The 18,465-nt window shown below is 44.9% G+C and overlaps 1 protein-coding gene across 2 annotated transcripts; it reads right to left on the bottom strand.

Annotated features, from left to right (window-relative positions):
• Positions 1–1,423: 1,423 nt before the first annotated feature.
• On the bottom strand, positions 1,424–13,708 carry LOC311312532 (Na(+)/citrate cotransporter-like). 2 transcript variants are annotated; one of them, XM_084442493.1, is made up of 12 exons: positions 13,468–13,708; positions 12,376–12,504; positions 11,731–11,867; positions 9,773–10,119; positions 9,252–9,420; positions 8,899–9,021; positions 7,918–8,130; positions 7,012–7,121; positions 6,802–6,923; positions 6,532–6,693; positions 2,778–2,915; positions 1,424–2,357 (listed from the first exon to the last, which is right to left on the bottom strand). In XM_084442493.1, the coding sequence occupies exons 1-12, from the start codon at positions 13,591–13,593 to the stop codon at positions 2,217–2,219; spliced, it is 1,917 nt and encodes a 638-aa protein (XP_084298619.1). In that variant the 5' UTR covers positions 13,594–13,708; the 3' UTR covers positions 1,424–2,216. The 2 variants fall into 2 exon arrangements, with proteins under 2 accessions (XP_084298619.1, XP_084298620.1); XM_084442494.1 differs by having other exon boundaries at positions 7,018–7,121.
• Between the last annotated feature and the right edge of the window lie 4,757 nt (positions 13,709–18,465).

The raw sequence follows: 18,465 nt of genomic DNA, 5'->3' as shown, positions 1-18,465 counted from the left end.
AATTACTCACACGCAGTGTCACCCGTCCCGTATAATAAGGGATCGTCCTGTATTGAGAAATAAAATGCACATTATTGACGTATTTTGGCTGAAACTTGCCCCTGATAACGTGACGATGAAACTGAATCCAACCATAAACAACCATTATGACTGGTCTCTGTGGTCTACCAGGTCATTTGCTATTTCCAAGTTAATCAGACCGAACATTTTGCCTATATCTATGATGTCTATTGATTTGATCTGATTATAGGCCTAATTGATGCAACTGTGCTTTACTCTTATTGACTATTTTATTTCCTTCATTCAAAATGAGAATAGCAGACACAAATTGGTGCAAATTCACTCGAATAAAGGAAATGAAGTGTCTGACACTCATAATCTCATGGAGGACCCCCAGACCCCCGCTTGATTTGTGTCCCCAGGGAATGGGGCCGCTGGCAGCAGGTGTCCCTTTTTACAAGGTGGCAAGCCTAACACACGCGCGCGTGAGCACACCATATCATAACTCTGCGGTCTACTTCGTGAGAGTTTCTGATCTTTCCTCATCACGGAAAGATCACAGCATACCCTATAAGTAAAGCTGTCGTACTCTTCTGTGCCATTGTGTTTTTTACAGTAGCCTAGCCTATATTTGATCCTTTTTAAACCTCTTTGAGTTTTTGACCTATCTAGTTTTAAAAGTTATATTGGTTTCATTTTGCAGGATAGTTAAAGAAAGAAGCTACATTGCTGTAGCCTAGTGGTGGCGGATATAGGCCTATAGCCTACAGGCTACTCAAACAGTGGATATGCTGTTCTGATTCCAGTTAAGCTACTCAAATGACACAGATCATCAAACGTCTCTTGCACACACCTGAATGAAATCGTAGGTGGAGTAGGCTAGACGTACTGTGAGGAATCAGGTCTTCACTTAATTGCTCAGTGAAATTGAATACGTATTAAAACGTATTATGCCTGAAGAAGTTAGGCTGCTCAAATATCACACACACGTCACACAACTAACAAAATCCTCCTCTCACAGTGAGACACTCGAAGGGATTTGATACTGAAGGAACTGTTACATGAATACAAATGAATAGATAACACATTTGTTCACTCAGGTCTGTTTCCCCTGCAGGCTTTGTTTCCGGGCATGAGTCGAGTGAATAGATAACAGTTTGCGTCCCTGTGTATCGGCTTGATCGTCAGTGGACTTTACCCTGCAGCTTGGAAAAGAGGCGCAGAGAAGTGTGTGGAGGAATAAGCATCTGATTTGAGACGGACTGCTTGCTTCTAGCTCTGTACATGAAGACGAGAACTGAGGGGAGAGAAAAGGAGAGAGACAGACAGACAAAAAGACAGACGGACATATGTGACCTCCAGGAACAATAAGTTACTGTTGTGATATCCTTAACTTAAAACACAAACTGAGAACAGGCAAGGCAAGAGTTAATAATTTTAATAACAAAACTATTTGTTAATATAATGTTATTTGAAAAGAGACTTCAGAAGTCATTTATGTAGAGAACTATACACATTTATAAAAAGATATTCCATCTAGTTACTTAAAATCATTTCAAATTACACATTGAAAAATTATATATGATACATGATTTGAAAGAATATTGACATGTTCTCCTTGAGTATCCTGAGTAGGCTACAGCAACTCATATTTGTGTGTTCATGTGCAGACATATATTTGTTGATGTTTTGTTTGTGTCTGTGTCTGTGTCTGTGTCTGTGTGTGTGTGTGTGTGTGTGTGTGTGTGTGTGTGTGTGTGTGTGTGTGTGTGTAGCAGTATCACGTAGTTAACAGGTATGATAACAAACTCGAAAACAACTAAGGCCTGATTCATACTCTACACAAGCTACGGGCTCTATGCAAGCGCTTGCATAAAGTTACAATTGTATCCACTTCGCATGTTGCTACTCAATGACGTGTCAAACACACCTTGTATGTAGCTTGCATAGCTGACACTACCGTAGCTTGCGTTAAGTATGAATCCGCCAAAGGTTCTGCTCTTGTTCCCTAAACCAGTGAGACATCGTCCCCAAATAGTCCTCTTCCTGGAGGAGGTCCTTGGTGGAGGCCGACTGTACCACTGGTTCTACAGCTCTAGAGGAGGATGTTGGAGGCGGGGCCTCAGGCTGCTCCTTCTCCCCCTGGCCCGAGGCATGCAGAGAGGGGTCAGGATGGGAGGGGGGCTGTGTGATTCCTCTCCCACCCCTCTCTCTCCTCACCCTGCAGGGGTGATGGCCGTGGTGGTGTTGGCCCAGGAGGGGAAGGTATCCAGGTGGAATATGGCTCGCCCCCAGCTGTTGATGGCCAGCGTGATGCACAGGATTCCGATGATGTTCATCATGATGCCTGCCCTGGCCTGGCAAGGAGAGAAGGGGGGCAGCCGGAGGAGAGGACGGGACAGAATATAGCATTTATGGATGTTTATTTGTCATATGTACAAGATACAAGGTACCATGTAGTACTGTAAATGCTCAATAATAATATACTAGGGGGTTGGTATTGTATGGACATGGCTTGTGTGAATATATAGCACTTATGGGGCTTACATAATACTGTTTGGTTTCACGGTTTAAACTAACATAGGTATGTTAATGACCAAGCAACACACATACCAACACATAGTGAGAGAACCATTAATTCCAAAAGCGTTATTGTGTGTAGACTTGGTGTAGTTATAGATTCAGTAGGCTATGCAGTGTGCAGTAATTGCATTGTAAGCCATTTACAATGAACTTGCTGGAGGTAACCATGGGGACAGAGAAGGTATTTTGCTCACCATGTCGGACACCTTCAGGTACCCGTAGGAGAAGACGATGGCGTTAGGGGGCGTGGCCACAGGAAGCATGAAGGCAAAGGAGGCACTGAGGGTGCAAGGGACCATCACATACAGAGGGTTCACGCCAATGGACTGGGACTGTAACAGAATACATACAGGTTGAAACATGTTAAGGTAGTAATTTTTTACATTTACATTACATTACAGTCATTTAGCAGACGCTTTTATCCAAAGCGACTAACAATAATTGCATTTAACGTAGGAAGAGCCAATGTACTACTACTTGCCAGAACTCACAAGTGCATTTCCTTTCTAAAACAAACAAGTGACTAAGAGCATAATCTAGTGCTGAAGGCAAAGTGCAAGAATCACAATCTAAAGTACAGTGCAATATAATATAATAAGTGCTTAGGTGGGAGGATTGTTGTAGTACTTCTTGAAGAGATGAGTTTTGAGCCTGCGACGAAAGATGGGCAGCGACTCTGCTGTCCTGACACCAGTGGGCAGCTCATTCCACCACTGCGGGGCCAGGACAGAGAAGAGCCGTGACCGTGTCGATCGACCGCAGGAGCCTCGGAGTGACGGGGCAACCAGTCGCCCTGAGGTAGCAGAGCGTAGTGGTCGGGAGGGGATGTAGGGTTTGACCATGGCCTGGAGGTAGGAGGGGGCTGTTCCTTTCATTGCCCTGTAGGTTAGCGCCAGAGTTTTAAACTGGATGCGAGCCGCTACAGGGAGCCAGTGTAGGGAACGGAGGAGGGAAGTTGTGTGGGAGAATTTGGGGTGGTTGAACACCAGGCGAGCAGCAGCTTTCTGGACAAGTTCCAGAGGTTTAATGGCTGACGCCGGTGCCCCCGCGAGGAGGGAGTTGCAGTAGTCCAGGCGGGAGATGACCAGGGCCTGGATGAGTACCTGCGCCGTTTCATTAGTGAGGAAAGGGCGAATCCTCCTGATGTTGTAGAGCATGAATCTGCAGGAACGTGTGACGGATGTGACATGTGAGGAAAATGACAGTTGGTCATCCAGGGTCACACCCAGATTCCTCGCAGTCCGAGTCGGGGTCACCACTGTGTCTTCAATGGTGATGGCCAGGTCCCGCTAATGTAGAGCACACTGAGACACACGCACGCATGCACGCATGCTCGCACACACACACACACACACACACACACACACACAGAGTATAGTGCTTGGTATAACCCAGGCTCCATACACAGCCTCTCTGTCTGGCCTCCAATAATGACATATTGGTGTGAATAAACTCTCACAGAGAAAAACCTTCACTCTTTCTCTCCCTCTCTCTCTCCCTCTCTCTCTCCCTCTCTCTCTCCCTCTCTCAGCCCTGTCAGTAGTCTGGCTCCATTGACCTGGCTCTATTCACGTTTGCATTCCAGCTTTATCAAGTTGAAACTGGAGCTCAGGTCAGGGTTGAATCTCTGTCCCGCGCTGAGCACTTCTGCTTTCCTCCCCACTGGTCTGGGAAGTGGGAACTGGAACTTTTTCTGGAGGTCACTAAAGGTGACAGCCTTTGACACTATCCCGCTCATTGATGAAAATTGATTTTAAAATGTGCACTTTGGATGGTTCTAAAATTGAGAGAGTGCCTTTGGGATATTTATTGATGAGAAGCTGTCTTTGAAAATGCATGTTAAAGGACAATGCTCGTTTTTGACAACCTGGACCTTATTTACGACATATTATAAGAAGTTTGACTCACCGAGATCACTTTTGTGTAGTTCGGAGGCCTGTAGAAGAAATTTTAAATCCAGCGCGAGCCAGTATATCCATGTAATGGCGGTGATCGGGGCAACGAGAATGCAGTTTCTCAAAATCTATTTTCGGCCGCTAAACGGTTGTTTTCATCAATCAGATTGGATGAATCGGCAGTTGAGATTCCTCAAAGCGAGGCATTGTTGTGGTTTTCAAATACGGGGTCTTTAGCCTCTGTAATATGATCTTTACACGCCTTTCCCCACTTGCTCCAGCACGCATGCGCACAGGCCAGCGCGCAGACTGGCTATTCTCCGGCTACACTCGCGGCTCACATTCTCTGCGCTACAATCGGATTGTTGGTGCCTAGAATATTGTGTGCAATATGGCTGAATATTTGTCAGATTTAGAGGATCTAGAAAATGAATTAGAATATGACGGAAGTCCATATCGTTTTGAGCCGCGAGTGTAGCCGGAGAATAGCCAGTCTGCGCGCTGGCCTGTGCGCATGCGTGCTGGAGCAAGTGGGGAAAGGCGTGTAAAGATCATATTACAGAGGCTAAAGACCCCGTATTTGAAAACCACAACAATGCCTCGCTTTAAGGAATCTCAACTGTCGATTCATCTAATCTGATTGATGAAAACAACCGTTTAGCGGCCGAAAATAGATTTTGAGAAACTGCATTCTCGTTGCCCCGATCACCGCCATTACATGGATATACTGGCTCACGCTGGATTTTAAATTTCTTCTACAGGCCTCCGAATTACACAAAAGTGATCTCGGTGAGTCAAACTTCTTATAATATGTCGTAAATAAGGTCCAGGTTGTCAAAAACGAGCATTGTCCTTTAAGCTAACTATAAGGTTAGTGAAACATGTTTTAAAAAATAGATCATGTTTCTTGTGTGATAATAGGAAGATTTTTGTATAGGCTACTACTGTCAGTACTTGATTATGGTAACATTATATACAGTATATGCATGCTGCCCCTACCACCTTGAAACAGCTTTAGACCCCGAAAATATGAAAAATACTTACGTTTGCGCCTAGCAATTACACTACCACAGCCAAAACTAAGCTCGGACCCGGAGGCGGATCGATATGGCCGGAGCTGTGGAAATCCGGAGCTGTGTTCTAGTGTAATAGGCAGAACTGTTCTAGTGTAATAGGCAGAACTGTTCTAGTGTAATAGGCAGAACTGTTCTAGTGTAATAGGCAGATCCAGAGGCTTTTGTAACAACGTTAGGAATAGGGCTACACTGTAACACTGTGTTCACTTCACATTAAACCAATCAAACAGGTGATTTACGAGTTTGAGTTATATAGTAGCCTATCTTAGTGGATACTATATTTAGTATAAATTTAGAAATAAGAATAACAAGTCACTCAAAAAACAGCAAGCGGATAATAATGTAGCATATAACTTAAACTGTAGCTATTCAATGTTTAGCCTACAGGTTCCCCCCAAAAAGTAGTCATCACCAGACAAGGCCTCAGGACTTTCTCAGGACGTTCTTGAGGTCCCTTCAGCCAACACTAGAGCATGGAATGAGTTTCAAGAGACTTTCAAGTTGGATACTTTAGTCTCATTGGGCAAATTCAAAAATGTGATGAAGAAATTTGAGATTGAGGTCTATGCATGTTTTAAATAATGTTGCCATAACGTTATCAGTTAAAAGTGTACAATGTATTGATGTATGAGGATTTTACATTGTTTATGATTTTGATATATGATGAGATGGTCTCAATGGGTTTTCCCCTGGATAAATATGTTAAAGGATAAGTACACTGAATTTCATGTTTAGCCCTATTCCTGGCTTCCCTGTCATCTGACTAGTACAGGTTAAAATATTTCTGTTTTGTGCAGTACAGAGTTCTGTGTCAATAATGTTGGCGCGCGCGCCCTGGCTCGTTGCTAAACATGGAATTCAGTGTACCTATCCTTTAATAAATTGTGTTTGTGTGTCTTTGTGTATATACGTGCGTGTGTGTGTGTGTTGCGTGTATGTGTGTATGTATGTGTTTTTGTATGTTAGTGTAAAAGTACCATGGAGGCAAGGATGGGCAGGAAGAGTGTTGCCGTGGCTACGTTGCTGGCACACTCTGTGAAGACGGCGATGAGGAGGCAGAGGATGATGGCGATGGCCCAGGGAGGGATGGACTGCAGAGGAGTCATCTGATTACCCAGCCACAGAGAGAGCCCCGATACCTACACACACGCATGCACGCACACACACAGAGTACACACTATCATTTTAGGTCCTTTACACACACACATATTCATTTGAAGCATGAGCTTACACACACACACACACACCTCACTGCCCTTAGCCAGGGCGAAGCCTCCTCCAAGCAGCAGCACTATGCTCCAGGGCATCTTCCTGTGGGCGTCCTGCCAGGTGAGCAGCTTCGCTCCTGGGTCACCGGGGCTCTGGGGCTCTGCAGGGTCACCATAACATCACCTATCAGTCACATCTGTGGTCTCACACAGGGTGTGTGTGTGTGTGTGTGTGTGTGTGTGTTTAACCTGTACCAGGGCTCCGTTTTCTCCAGCAGTAGAGGTAGCGAGGAGGCCGAGAGGGCAGGACAAACAGCAGTATGGCCACGAACATCGCCACTGTGGCGTCGGTCACATACCTGCTCCACAGGAGACAGAGAGGGAGGAAGAGGAGAGAGGGATGAAGGACAGAGGACTAGTATAGTAGTATAGGACCTGGCAGGTAGTCAGGGAGCTGGATATGGACCTTTCGACTCCTTCAATACCGCCGTCAATCTTTATCTTTACCCACAAACCTTGCGGCAATGACTGAACCCGGAGGAGAAGAGAGTGGTTTAGTTGAGGAACAAGACAGACGAAGAATGTTTTCACTGTCTTGAATGTTCTCCATGTTGTGAATGCACAGAGCGTTCCAACAGGCTCTTGAACTGGTTGAATGAACTCTGTGCCCACCCCCCAACTACCATTCATACAGTGCCAGTCGTCAGCGTTGTCCTCAGATACGTGACCATTCATCAGCTGATAAGAAAGAACGCAGTGTGTGTGTGAGTACTGACGTGGCACATCGATCTGTTTGTTGTACAACTGTTTCTTTTGCTTATCCGGTTGCCCGTGTGTACGTGTGAGAGAGACAGATCTAATACGTGTGACGGAATGGGGAGACAGTTCCTGGTTCTGCTCTTTAACCCACAGGGTTTGTTTGTCTTTAGCCCCCAGGTTCCTGTTTGGGGTCCGGTCAGTCTTGGTCAATCTGTTTTTTTGTCCTGTGGCAATGGTCTAGGTTAAAGGATATCTCAGGCTATCCGTCCCTCTGATCACACCTCTGGTGTGTGTGCGTGTGTGTGTGTGTGTGTGTGTGTGTGTGTGTGTGTATGTGTGCGCGCATATGTGCGTGCGTGTGTGTGTGTGTCAGTGCTTGTCCTCCATCATACATACTCTGCCTTCTCGTTGAAGAACAAAGTTGCCCAGCCATCGACGAAGCCGGGGTCTCTGGTGAACCACAGCGCCACCAGCAGGATGAAGAGCATCAGGACGTTCAGCTCCCCGTAGCTTATGGGCCCCAGGCGCCGGTGCTCCTCCTGGATCACGGAATAGGCAGCCTGCTCCTTCTCTGACTGGGCCGAGCCACAGCCCCACGTGCTCCTCACACTAGAGAGAGAGAGAGAGAGGGAGAGAGAGGGAGATAGGGAGAGAGAGAGAGAGAGAGAGAGAGAGAGAAGGAGATAGAGAGAGAGAGAGAGAGAGAGAGAGAGAGAGAGAGAAGGAGATAGAGATAGGGAGAGAGAGTTAGCTGAGATGAACTGACAGAGAAAGCACGCAGTGCTTTGCTATCTGGCCCTAAATAGACAACACACAATAAAATCCCCCCATTTTACATACATTGCCATGTGTCTAAATAGCTTTGGCAACATGTACATGTAAATTGAAACTTTGAGTGAGAGGGAGGGAGAGAGAGAAGGGGAGAAAGGGAGAGAGAGGGAGAAAGACGGCGGGAGAGAGAAGTGGAGAAAGGGAGATAGAGGAAGAGAGGGAAAGAGAGAGAGAGACTGGAAAAGAGGGAGAGAGAGGGATATGCTATACAGCTCAACTCAACTATCAAGCTGCCAGCTCAGTGAGCTCAGACCTCTGAACAGGTCAGATCACAGCACACCTGGTCCTTCTCTATCTCTCCCCGTGTGACTCACAGCACACCTGGTCCTTCTCTATCACTCCCGGTGTGACTCACAGCACACCTGGTCCTTTTTCTATCTCTCCCGGTGTGACTGAACAGGTCAGATCACAGCACACCTGGTCCTTCTCTATCACTGCCCGTGTGACTCACAGCACACCTGGTCCCTCTCTATCTCTCCCGGTGTGACTGAACAGGTCAGATCACAGCACACCTGGTCCCTCTCTTTCTCTCCCGGTGTGACTCACTTGAAGCCGATGAACAGAACCTGCAGCCAGAGCCAGGCTAGGACCAGCATCAGCAGCATGGTGGGGAAGGCGAAGCCGAACCAGGAAGCAAAGTTGATCACATCACCGTTCCGGGGGAAAAGCCTGGGGATGGGAGAACAGGCTGGAGAGATTGTGTGTGTGTGTGTGTGTGTGTGTGTGTGTGTGTGTGTGTGTGTGCACGCATGCGTGCGTTTGTGTGTGTGTGAGTGTGTGTTTATATATATGTGAATGTGTGTGTGCATGTGTGTGAGTCTGTGTGTGTGCATGAGTGTGTGCTTGCATGCGTGTGAATGTGCGTGTGTGTGTTGGTGTGTGTGTGGTTCTATACGTACTGGCTCATTTGCCCTACGAGGACCAGGTTGGGCCCGGTGCCGGTCAGAGTGGCAGTGCCCCCGATGCTGGCAGCGTAACACACACACAGGGTCAAGCCTTTACACATCTTCATCCTGTCAGCCTCCTCTCTCTCCGTAACCTGCTCCTCTCCCTCGGGACATAGAACCACTCCACATAGAACAGAGAGAATCAAGTTGTTAGCAGAGCAGACTGTCACCTCTTACTCCAAGAAGAAGCCATGTACTAACTACTGGGTAGAACCAATATGTCCATTTGGGTTCCAAACTGCACCTCTTAAATGGGTTCTAAGGAAATGTGCTATTTAGATATATATATCTAAATAAAGAACCCAGAAGGCTTCTAACTGACCTGAAATTGTTCTACATCATGGTTTACATTTTAAACACAGTGCACTGAAAATGTACGTAAAATGAAAACTACTGTGCGGTAGTCCATAGGCTGTTATTTTTTGTGCAGTGTTGTATGGATCAGTACCAGCACCAGTGGGATCCAGTCTCACCTTGTCCATTGACTGGCTTCTTTTCTGGGCCGTCAGAGGGAAGCCTGGTGTGGAGGATCAGGTTCTCCCCCTGGATGTCAGGCTTTTCCTCTGGCATCTCTCTGTCCGTGGAGCTAGGCTCGTTCCCCTGTAGATTGCCGGGTTTCCCCTCTGAGAAACCATTAATGGAACACTCCGTGATGCGACTGCTCTTCCGGGCTGTACCATTCTCCTGGCTCTTGAGGTTCTGGGGGTGGTCGAGCTGCTGCAGGACGGCCTGGACGATAGGGATCATCATGGCGGTGGTGGCCGTGTTGCTGATCCACATGGACAAGAAGGCCGTCACACCCATGAAGCCCAGCATCAGCCTGCGGAGAGAGGGATGGGGCGGAGGGAAAGGACAGCGAGAGAGAGTTGCGCAGGGTGGAGAGGTGGAGAAGGGGTAGTAGGAAAAAGAGCAGAGGAAGGAAAGAGAACGACAGAGATGAAGAGGGGAGGCGGGGGGTGTGTATTGGAGAGAGAGGTCATCTTCGATTGTTTAGGATTCATACCCATTCATTATCTACTACTAAGTTTGTTTGTTTTTTCTTTTTTATTATTATTATTTGTTTTGTAAATATATAACAAACAAAAAACACATAACAAAAAACACGTAACAAACAGATAAACATACACATAAACAAGATAGGTCCGGCCCACCAAATAGGTAAAGGCAGCAAGGTTAAAAGATAAATAAGAAAAATAATACACATACTGTAAACAAACAAACAAATGCACGCAGACAATGGATGTGGTTTCAAATATCACAACCAGAGAAGGTCAGTCACCCGCATGCATGGCTTCGATAGGGGAGGACCATATATTAACATTCTGTACTTTTGCGCCATGCATGGGGCCACAGACATCTCCAGTTTAGCCAGTTCCACCACAGATGATTCCCACTGATGGTAAGACCAGGTATGTGGGGCCCTCCATCTCATGGCTAGCATTTTAGCTGCTGTTAAGAACAGCAGCAGCCAGCATTGTTGTTTATTAGATAAGGTCAGGGTAGAAACATCATTCAATAATAAAATAATAGGGGAACAGGGGATAAATAAACTTAGAATAGAAGAAATGTTGTCAATTACAGTGCTCCAACATAAAGAGACAGCAGGACATTCCCAAACCATGTGAATAAACGTGCCGGTAGTTTCCAATGTGTATAATTGGCAGTTAGGGGTTTGTACTAACTTCATCTTAAATAATTTACTGGGGGTACAATAAAGTCTGTGCACGAAATTATAATGTATCATTTGATGGTTGGGGTTCCGAGAGGACAAAGAAATATTTACCCAAACTTTGTTCCAAATAATTGTATCAGGAGAAATGGAAAGGTCATGACACCAGCGATTATTGACTTGAAGAGGCTTTTCTGCAGCTTTAGTAATAAATATATACAAGTACTGTAGATACCAAGCCTTTAGTTGATTTACAAGTACATATTTTATGGACAGGGTGGGTCTTAAACTCTTCTCCCCAGGGAACCCCATAAGCACGTAATGCGCTACGTAGTTGTAGGTAAAAGAAAAATGAAGTACCTGGTAAATCATAATGTGACTTAATGTGTTAAGGTCCTGAAAAGATCTAAGCTCATTATGTGAGACTATGTCAGAAAGGGTGTTAATTCCTCTGTCCTTCCACTGTGGAAAAGAAGTTGGCCGCCCACCCAAACAATTTGCTGAGTTGTTAAATAAAGGAAGATGGGCATGATGTTTCAAATGTAAGTTTGGCGTGTGATTCAACTAGTCTCCATGTAGTAATAAGATGAGAAATTATAGGACCATAGGTGGATCTACAAGTTTTGAGAGGGATATTCGAATAAATAATATCTTCAAGTCTGTGGACTAGCCAGCTGTTCCTCCAATGAACCCCAGGCTGCTTCTGCATCTGGGTTATCTGGATCTACTACTAAGTTTGATAAGTTTAAAGGGAGTGCTTACAGTGCAGGTCGCACGCCCACAACCAGCAGAACTCTGAGAGCAATGCGCTTGTGAAGGTTCCATCTCTCCACGGCAACAGCAACCAGCAGCCCACCTACAAACAGCATGTTTGTGTCCTTCAGGTACTGCATGCACACCTGGTACAAACACACACACACAAACACACACAAACACGCTGGCCTTAAGGTGAGGTCTGGGATCATTAACCTAGCGATAGAGAGGGAGAGATAGAATGAGAGAAAGAGAGAGAGGGAGAGAGAGTGAGTGAGTGAGTGAGTGAGTGAGTGAGTGAGTGAGTGAGTGAGTGAGTGAGTGAGTGAAAGAGAGAGTGAATGAGTGAGTGAGTGAGAGAGAGAGAGAGAGAGAGAGAGAGAGAGTGAGTGAGTGAGTGAGTGAGTGAGTGAAAGAGAGAGTGAATGAGTGAGTGAGTGAGAGAGAGAGAGAGAGTGAGTGAGTGAGTGAGTGAGTGAGTGAGTGAGTGAGTGAGTGAGTGAGTGAGTGAGAGAGAGTGAGAAGACAGACTGAATGAGTGAGTGAGTGAGTGAGTGAGTGAGTGAGTGAGTGAGTGAGTGAGTGAGTGAGTGAGTGAGTGAGTGAGTGAGTGAGTGAGTGAGTGAGTGAGTGAGTGAGTGAGGGGGCACGTACTTGTTTGGACTCCATGATGTTCAGCACAGGGAAGAGGACGGTTGGCAACAGAGCAGTCACGGCCAGCGGCAGCACCTCTGTACACCAGTACACGGCCATGACGGCAATCACGTAGGCACAGCCCGCCTCCTACAACACACACACACATGCACAAACACACACACACACACACACACACGGATGAAGGAGGTGCTGCTCTCCCCCTACCCTGAATCACTGGGATAGCAGGGTTCAACTATTCTCCATAGCCTCCTGGGGTATAGGAGTTGATGTTGCCTACAGTCGGACCTTGAGCCCTGTCTGTCTGCACAGCAGGAGGTGAGCAGAGCTGCAGGTGGTGATCTCTCTCAACACAGACCTCACAGGCCAGGGCTCATTCTGATATCTATTTATTATAGAAGCCTATAGCTTCTTCTAAAGTTACATAGAAGTCACCTGCTGGCAAAGCCAGAGTGAGAACCCTGAGAAAAGAAGAGAGGTAACCTTCAACCCAGAGTTGCCTGGGTGACGGTCGGGGTGAAGTTTAGATTCCCGAAATCTCGGGACAGTTCTTGGAATACCAACTCAAACATGAATACTAGATATGATAGGGATTGGGAATTGGAAGTTTCAATCCGGGACAAGAGAGCACAGTTGTTATGACAACAGTTGGTTAAGACAACAAGGGCTCTGCAGTATTGTGCGCAGTGTTAACCCCTGGCTGGTGCATGCTGAAGGAATGTGTCAACCCCGTGTCACGCTATAGGTCCCCCACCTCCTACCCTATTGAGGTATGGACAGAGGAGCAGAGGAATGTAGGCGACATTTTCTGAACTAGCAGATTAAGCTGACCCTGCGCACTAGAGAGAGCAGGCAAGCTAAATCTGAAATCCAAATCGTTTTGTAAATTTTGTTTAGCTATTGGTAGCCTATTTTGTAAATTTTGTTTAGCTATTGGTAGCCTAGTAAGTAAAAAGTAGCCTAACCTATCTGTCAGTTCAGCGCACATGAGAAGGTTCATTGAATGCAGTTGAAGTAGGCCTATCTGAGGGCAAAAGACTGACTTCTCCATAAAATAGGCTAGACTATTTCCATGAATTGCGCTGCGCCTACCGTGGTTCCGATGAGAAGCAGAGGGATGAGGACGAACGGCGTGAGGAGCAGAATCATCCCATTTTTACATGACCACATAAACCGGAGCGAGGAAAACATCTTCTCCCGGTATGGTAGTACCGACATTGCCTACTGACTAGAAGGTTAGCCCGCTGGTCCAGTTCGCGCACATCCCACAGTGAGGATGACGCAAGTGCCAGATTGGTGAGTTTAGGCTACCTCCGCATTTGCCCTGAGGACACGGCGGAACATGATGCCATATGAGCTGCCGCGCGCGCGCGGGCGCGCGTGTGTGTGTGTGTGTGTGTGTGTGTGTGTGCGTGCGTGCGTGCGCTAAAGAAAGACAGAGAGAGAAACAGTGATGGAGACAGAGAGGGAGGAAGGAGACACCGTCAGAGAGCGAGACAGAGAAAGAAAACCAGACAATCTTTGTACTTTAAATATTTGCACATTGTTGTACACATGTAGGCTAAATAAGTTACATAGAAACTTTTTTTTTTTAAGTCGTAAGCTCTGAAAAATGCTTAAGCGTAAAGGCTCAGCCCTATAGTTTATTTTGTTCATGTTATTTTGTTTTGTGTGAGCCTCGGCTGCCGGTCACTCTTGTATTTCCCAATATTCTGAATCTAAGTCTTACTTCCCGTGCATGAAAAATCACCAAACTAAGTCCTATGTCAGAGGTCATCAACCGGCATTGTGCGTCAATTGTCCTGATGTTGGCGCTAGCAACCGTCTAAATTTTGCTGGGAAAAAAAATCATAACAAATCAGCCGTACGTGCTATCACTTTGCAGCCACGATCAAAATGTAGGCCCAAGATCAGAAACTTCCATACGCTAGAGCTGGCAGGAATTATGAAGTCCATCACTCTGCTTTTCTATCTATCTACCTACAGTATGAAACACTACTCCTCCCACATTTTGGTCAATTGCTACAATACAGATTTTTGATGTACCAAAAATTTAGCCCACAGCTTCTGAAAATACTCGCTCAATAAATCTCCAATATTCAAGAAAAAATGACAATATTTTCATGACATGGTAGGTGTGTGAAATCTTTCTGAATTTTATCTCAAAAACTGATTTTTTCTTCTGTCCTCATTTTCCCCCCTCAAACTACTGCTGTTCATACAGGAAAATACACTACCCACAATCCTATAGTGCAACAGCAATGTCTCCACCAATCAGAGATGCTGTTGTTGGCAACCCCGCCCCAATAGCAGACCTTAGAACTACAACTGGCAAAATTGACTCTGATTGAGAGGAGACTGGTGCCACTGATTGTTTGAGTCACTTCTTGACTTGTTGAGCATATACCTTAGTTTTATTGTTTAGTCTTTGGTTTTGGTTTTTGCCCCTCATGGTGACTATTTTAGCAAACATTTTGTGGAAACTGCTGAAACCTCCATGATACATGCACCCGTGACATTTACATGCAACCCTTGTGATTATAATGTTTAAGTTATAGTGTGAAACCATCTATGGCTTCTCACATCAACTCGAGTTCAACGCCAGGGCGCCAGGGAAATGCAGAATAAAAATGCTAATGCATACTCCATTGTGCTGTGACATGATTTTTTAACAATATTTTTAATTTGTAGCTGTTACTGTTTCTCCATCTTGTTTGCTTGCTGCATCAGTCCCACTGTGTTCAATCCAATCAAATCAGTCAATCGGTGAATCCATTTTCAGTCCAGAATCCCATAACTCGTTCCTATCACAGTACAGTATGTAGGGCTACTTATACACTCATGCAGGATTCCTACCTGTAAATATTTAGCTGTGACATTTATACTTGTTTAGGTCAAACTGCCAGCTTCTCACTTGGCTCAACAAGAACATGACCTTCTCTTGGTGTCTATGGTTGAGTTCAAACCCCGGGTGATGCAGAATAAACATGATAATGCCTACTCTGCCTTTTATGTGTTGCACTTTGTCTTGATGCTTTTAATGTCTCATGTAAAGCACTTTGAATTGCCTTGTTGCTGAAATGTACTATACAAATAAACGTGTCTTGCCTTGCCTTGCCTTATTCAGGCATTGTACTGTTCCGATTACAGACATGATTTTTAAGTGTTATTTTTTTTTAATTTAAGAAGTTTTAAATAATTAGCTATACTTTTTATTTTACTTTTCACTTGCTTTGGTAGTGTAAACATGTTTCCCAATAAAGCCCAATTGAATCGAATTGAATTGAGAGAGAAGGAGAAAGAGAGAGAGAGAGAGAGAGAGGTAGAGACACATTAACACCTCTCATCCTGTACATATTAACTTTCTGTGCATTTCATCACACACTTTGCAGGAGCGAGTTTATGGCCCAGTCCCAATGTCCCCTCTAAACCCTCAAGCCCTATTGACGTCACCTGGTACTAAAGTGATTCAGTGTGAGAGGCTGCAAGGGCTTGGAATGATATAAAAAGGAACAGGACAGCACTTGCAACATCATTGATGCCAAAACATATTTCTTCCTATTGTGGGTTTGGGACTTTTTATTTTACTTTTACGTATTTTACGTTTATTTTACGAGTCCGTAAGGGTGGACATTGGGACTGGGCCTTTATCTTAATATATTACAAAATATAACAAAGTGTAGCCTATGTTATTTTCTGTTTCAATTTTAATATGTATACTTTTACTTAGAATCTTGATGACAGAGTAAATCCAGGTAGTTGCGTGGTGCAGGTGCCTGATTCGTTTTCCCGGCTTGGTGGATCGTTCACATGAAAATTCCAAAGTGGAAAGTTTTTTTGTGTGGCTGTAAGCCAGCGCACCTATAGTGTTTGTTGGGTTATCACACCCTCCCTCCGTTGAATGTTGACCTGCATTTCTCTGTTGCCAGTAGTCCAAGCACACCAAAATAAAGGACAACACCAACATCAATCTACTGATTTCCATTGCACAAGTAGAGTAGTGGTGAAAGCAATGGACTTCCATGTTGAAGGTCAGGGTTCAAGGCCCTGGTGGGGATGATTTTATGGGACTATACCCCAAACCTCCACATGTTGATCCTTTCACTCCAACCTTTACCCCTTGCCTTATAGGTCAGATCCTGTCCCAACCCTTATTCTAACCCCAACCAACACTAGGCTGTAAGCCAGCGCCCCTAGTATAGCGTTTGTTCGGTTATCACACACTCCCTCCCTCCCTCCCTCCATTGAATGTAGACCTGCATTTCTCTGTTGGCACCACAAGAGGCAGTAGGCCCAGCACACCAAAATAAAGAACAACACCAAAATCAACCTGCAGCTCTCCACTGCACAAGTAAAGTAGTGGTGAGAGCATAGGACTCTCACCAGGGAGATGGAGGTTCAAGGCCCTTGAAACTGATGTGTCCAGGCAACAAAACCTTAAAATCTTAATTCAAAAATCTAAAATTTAATTTACCGGACTATCGGATTATTTCATGTCATTTCAATTCACTGCTATTTCAGTGGCATGACTAGCTTCCTTTCTACCAGTCTTGAACAGAAACAAGCCAGCCACGCACATAAGCCAGGCTAGACCTGGCCTGGTTTAAATTAGGTGGTGAAGTATGTTTTACAGTGCATCCGGAAAGTATTCATATCCCTTCACTTTTTTCACATTTCATCTTACAGCCTAATTCCAAAATGGATTGAATTCATTTATTTCTCAAAATTCTACACACAATACCCCATAATGACAAAGTGAAAAAAAGTATTTATGAAATGTTTGCAAATTTATTGAAAATAAAACCCTGAAATATCACATGTGCACATTAATTCACACCCTTTACTCAATACTTAGCTGAAGCATCATTGGCAGCAATTACAGTCTTCTTCAGTATGATGCTACAGGCTTGGCACACCTATTTTTGGGTAGTTTCTCCCATTCTTCTCTGCAGATCCTCTCAAGCTCCATAAGACTGGATGGTGCACAGCCATTTTCAGATCTCTCCAGAGATATTCAATCAGGTTCAAGTCTGGGTTCTGGTTCGGCCACTCAAGGACATTCACAGACTTGTCCCGATGCCACTCCTTTGTTATCTTGGTGTGCTTAGGGTCATTGTCCTGTTGGAAGGTAAACCTTCACCCCAGTCTGAGGTCCAGAGCGCTCTGGAGCAGGTTTTCATCATGGATCTCTCTGTCCATTGCTGCATTCATTTCCCCCTCTACCCTGACTAGTCTCATAGTTCCTGCCTCTGAGAAACCTTCGCACAGCATGATGCTGCACCATGCTTCACTGTAGGGATGCTATTGGCCAGGTGATGAGTGGTGCCTGGTTTCCTCCAGACATTTAAAAAAAATAAAAACATCTTAATACATTTGCAATTCTAAAAAAAATTCTACATTAGAATGTTTATACATTCTAAAAATCTTTTTTCACTTGAATTTAATCCATCTTGGAATAAATGCTGTAACATAGCAAAATGTGGAAAAAGTGAAGGGATATGAATACTTTGCGGATGCACTGTATAAGAAATCTGTAGGCTACTGCCCTCTAGTGCTGTTGTGCAATGGTATTGGCTACTCCTGACTGGTCAAAATGTCATGCTACTGTATGAACAGATCACACACCCATATGTCTATACACCACATGTCACGTATAGAAGCAACTGCACTAGTGAAAACAATACCACACGAACGTACTGGCTTAACTTTCCAATGAGAACAGGTCATTATGACCTGACCCGTTCTCTTTCAGTCGTTCACCTAACCTTAAGCAATTGACCACTCGAGGCAGTGGGTTAGAGGGGATTTTACCACAGCTACAGGGCGTGGTAACCCCCGTAGCTGTGGTAAAATCCCCTCTAACCCACTGCCTCGAGTGGTCAATTGCTTTTCTACAACGGTTATATATTCACAAAAAACACTCAGTAGTAACATTCAATAATTTATTTACTGATCATTCTTATCATTTTTGTATTTACAAAATCTTCCGCGATAGTTCTGAATTAAATGGTTGCCAGGCAACATAGGCTATCTCGCCTATTTGGGTTGGCCTTGTTCACATAGGCCATAAGGCATAATCGGGTGGTTCAC

The sequence above is a fragment of the Borostomias antarcticus genome (assembly GCF_949987555.1).
Source record: "Borostomias antarcticus genome assembly, chromosome: 1".
Lineage (NCBI taxonomy): Eukaryota > Metazoa > Chordata > Actinopteri > Stomiiformes > Stomiidae > Borostomias > Borostomias antarcticus.
This window is presented reverse-complemented; position numbering and strand designations above follow the sequence as displayed.

Bases quoted from the DNA above. Each gene is read 5' to 3' on its own strand.
- LOC311312532 (XM_084442493.1), bottom strand. From the start codon at position 13,593: ATGTCGGTACTACCATACCGGGAGAAGATGTTTTCCTCGCTCCGGTTT. The intron at 8,131-8,898 runs GTGAGTCACACC...CTCTCTCTCTAG, and splicing joins GTTCTGTTCATCGGCTTCAA to TGTGAGGAGCACGTGGGGCT. The intron at 6,924-7,011 runs GTTAAACACACA...GTGACCCTGCAG, and splicing joins AAAACGGAGCCCTGGTACAG to AGCCCCAGAGCCCCGGTGAC.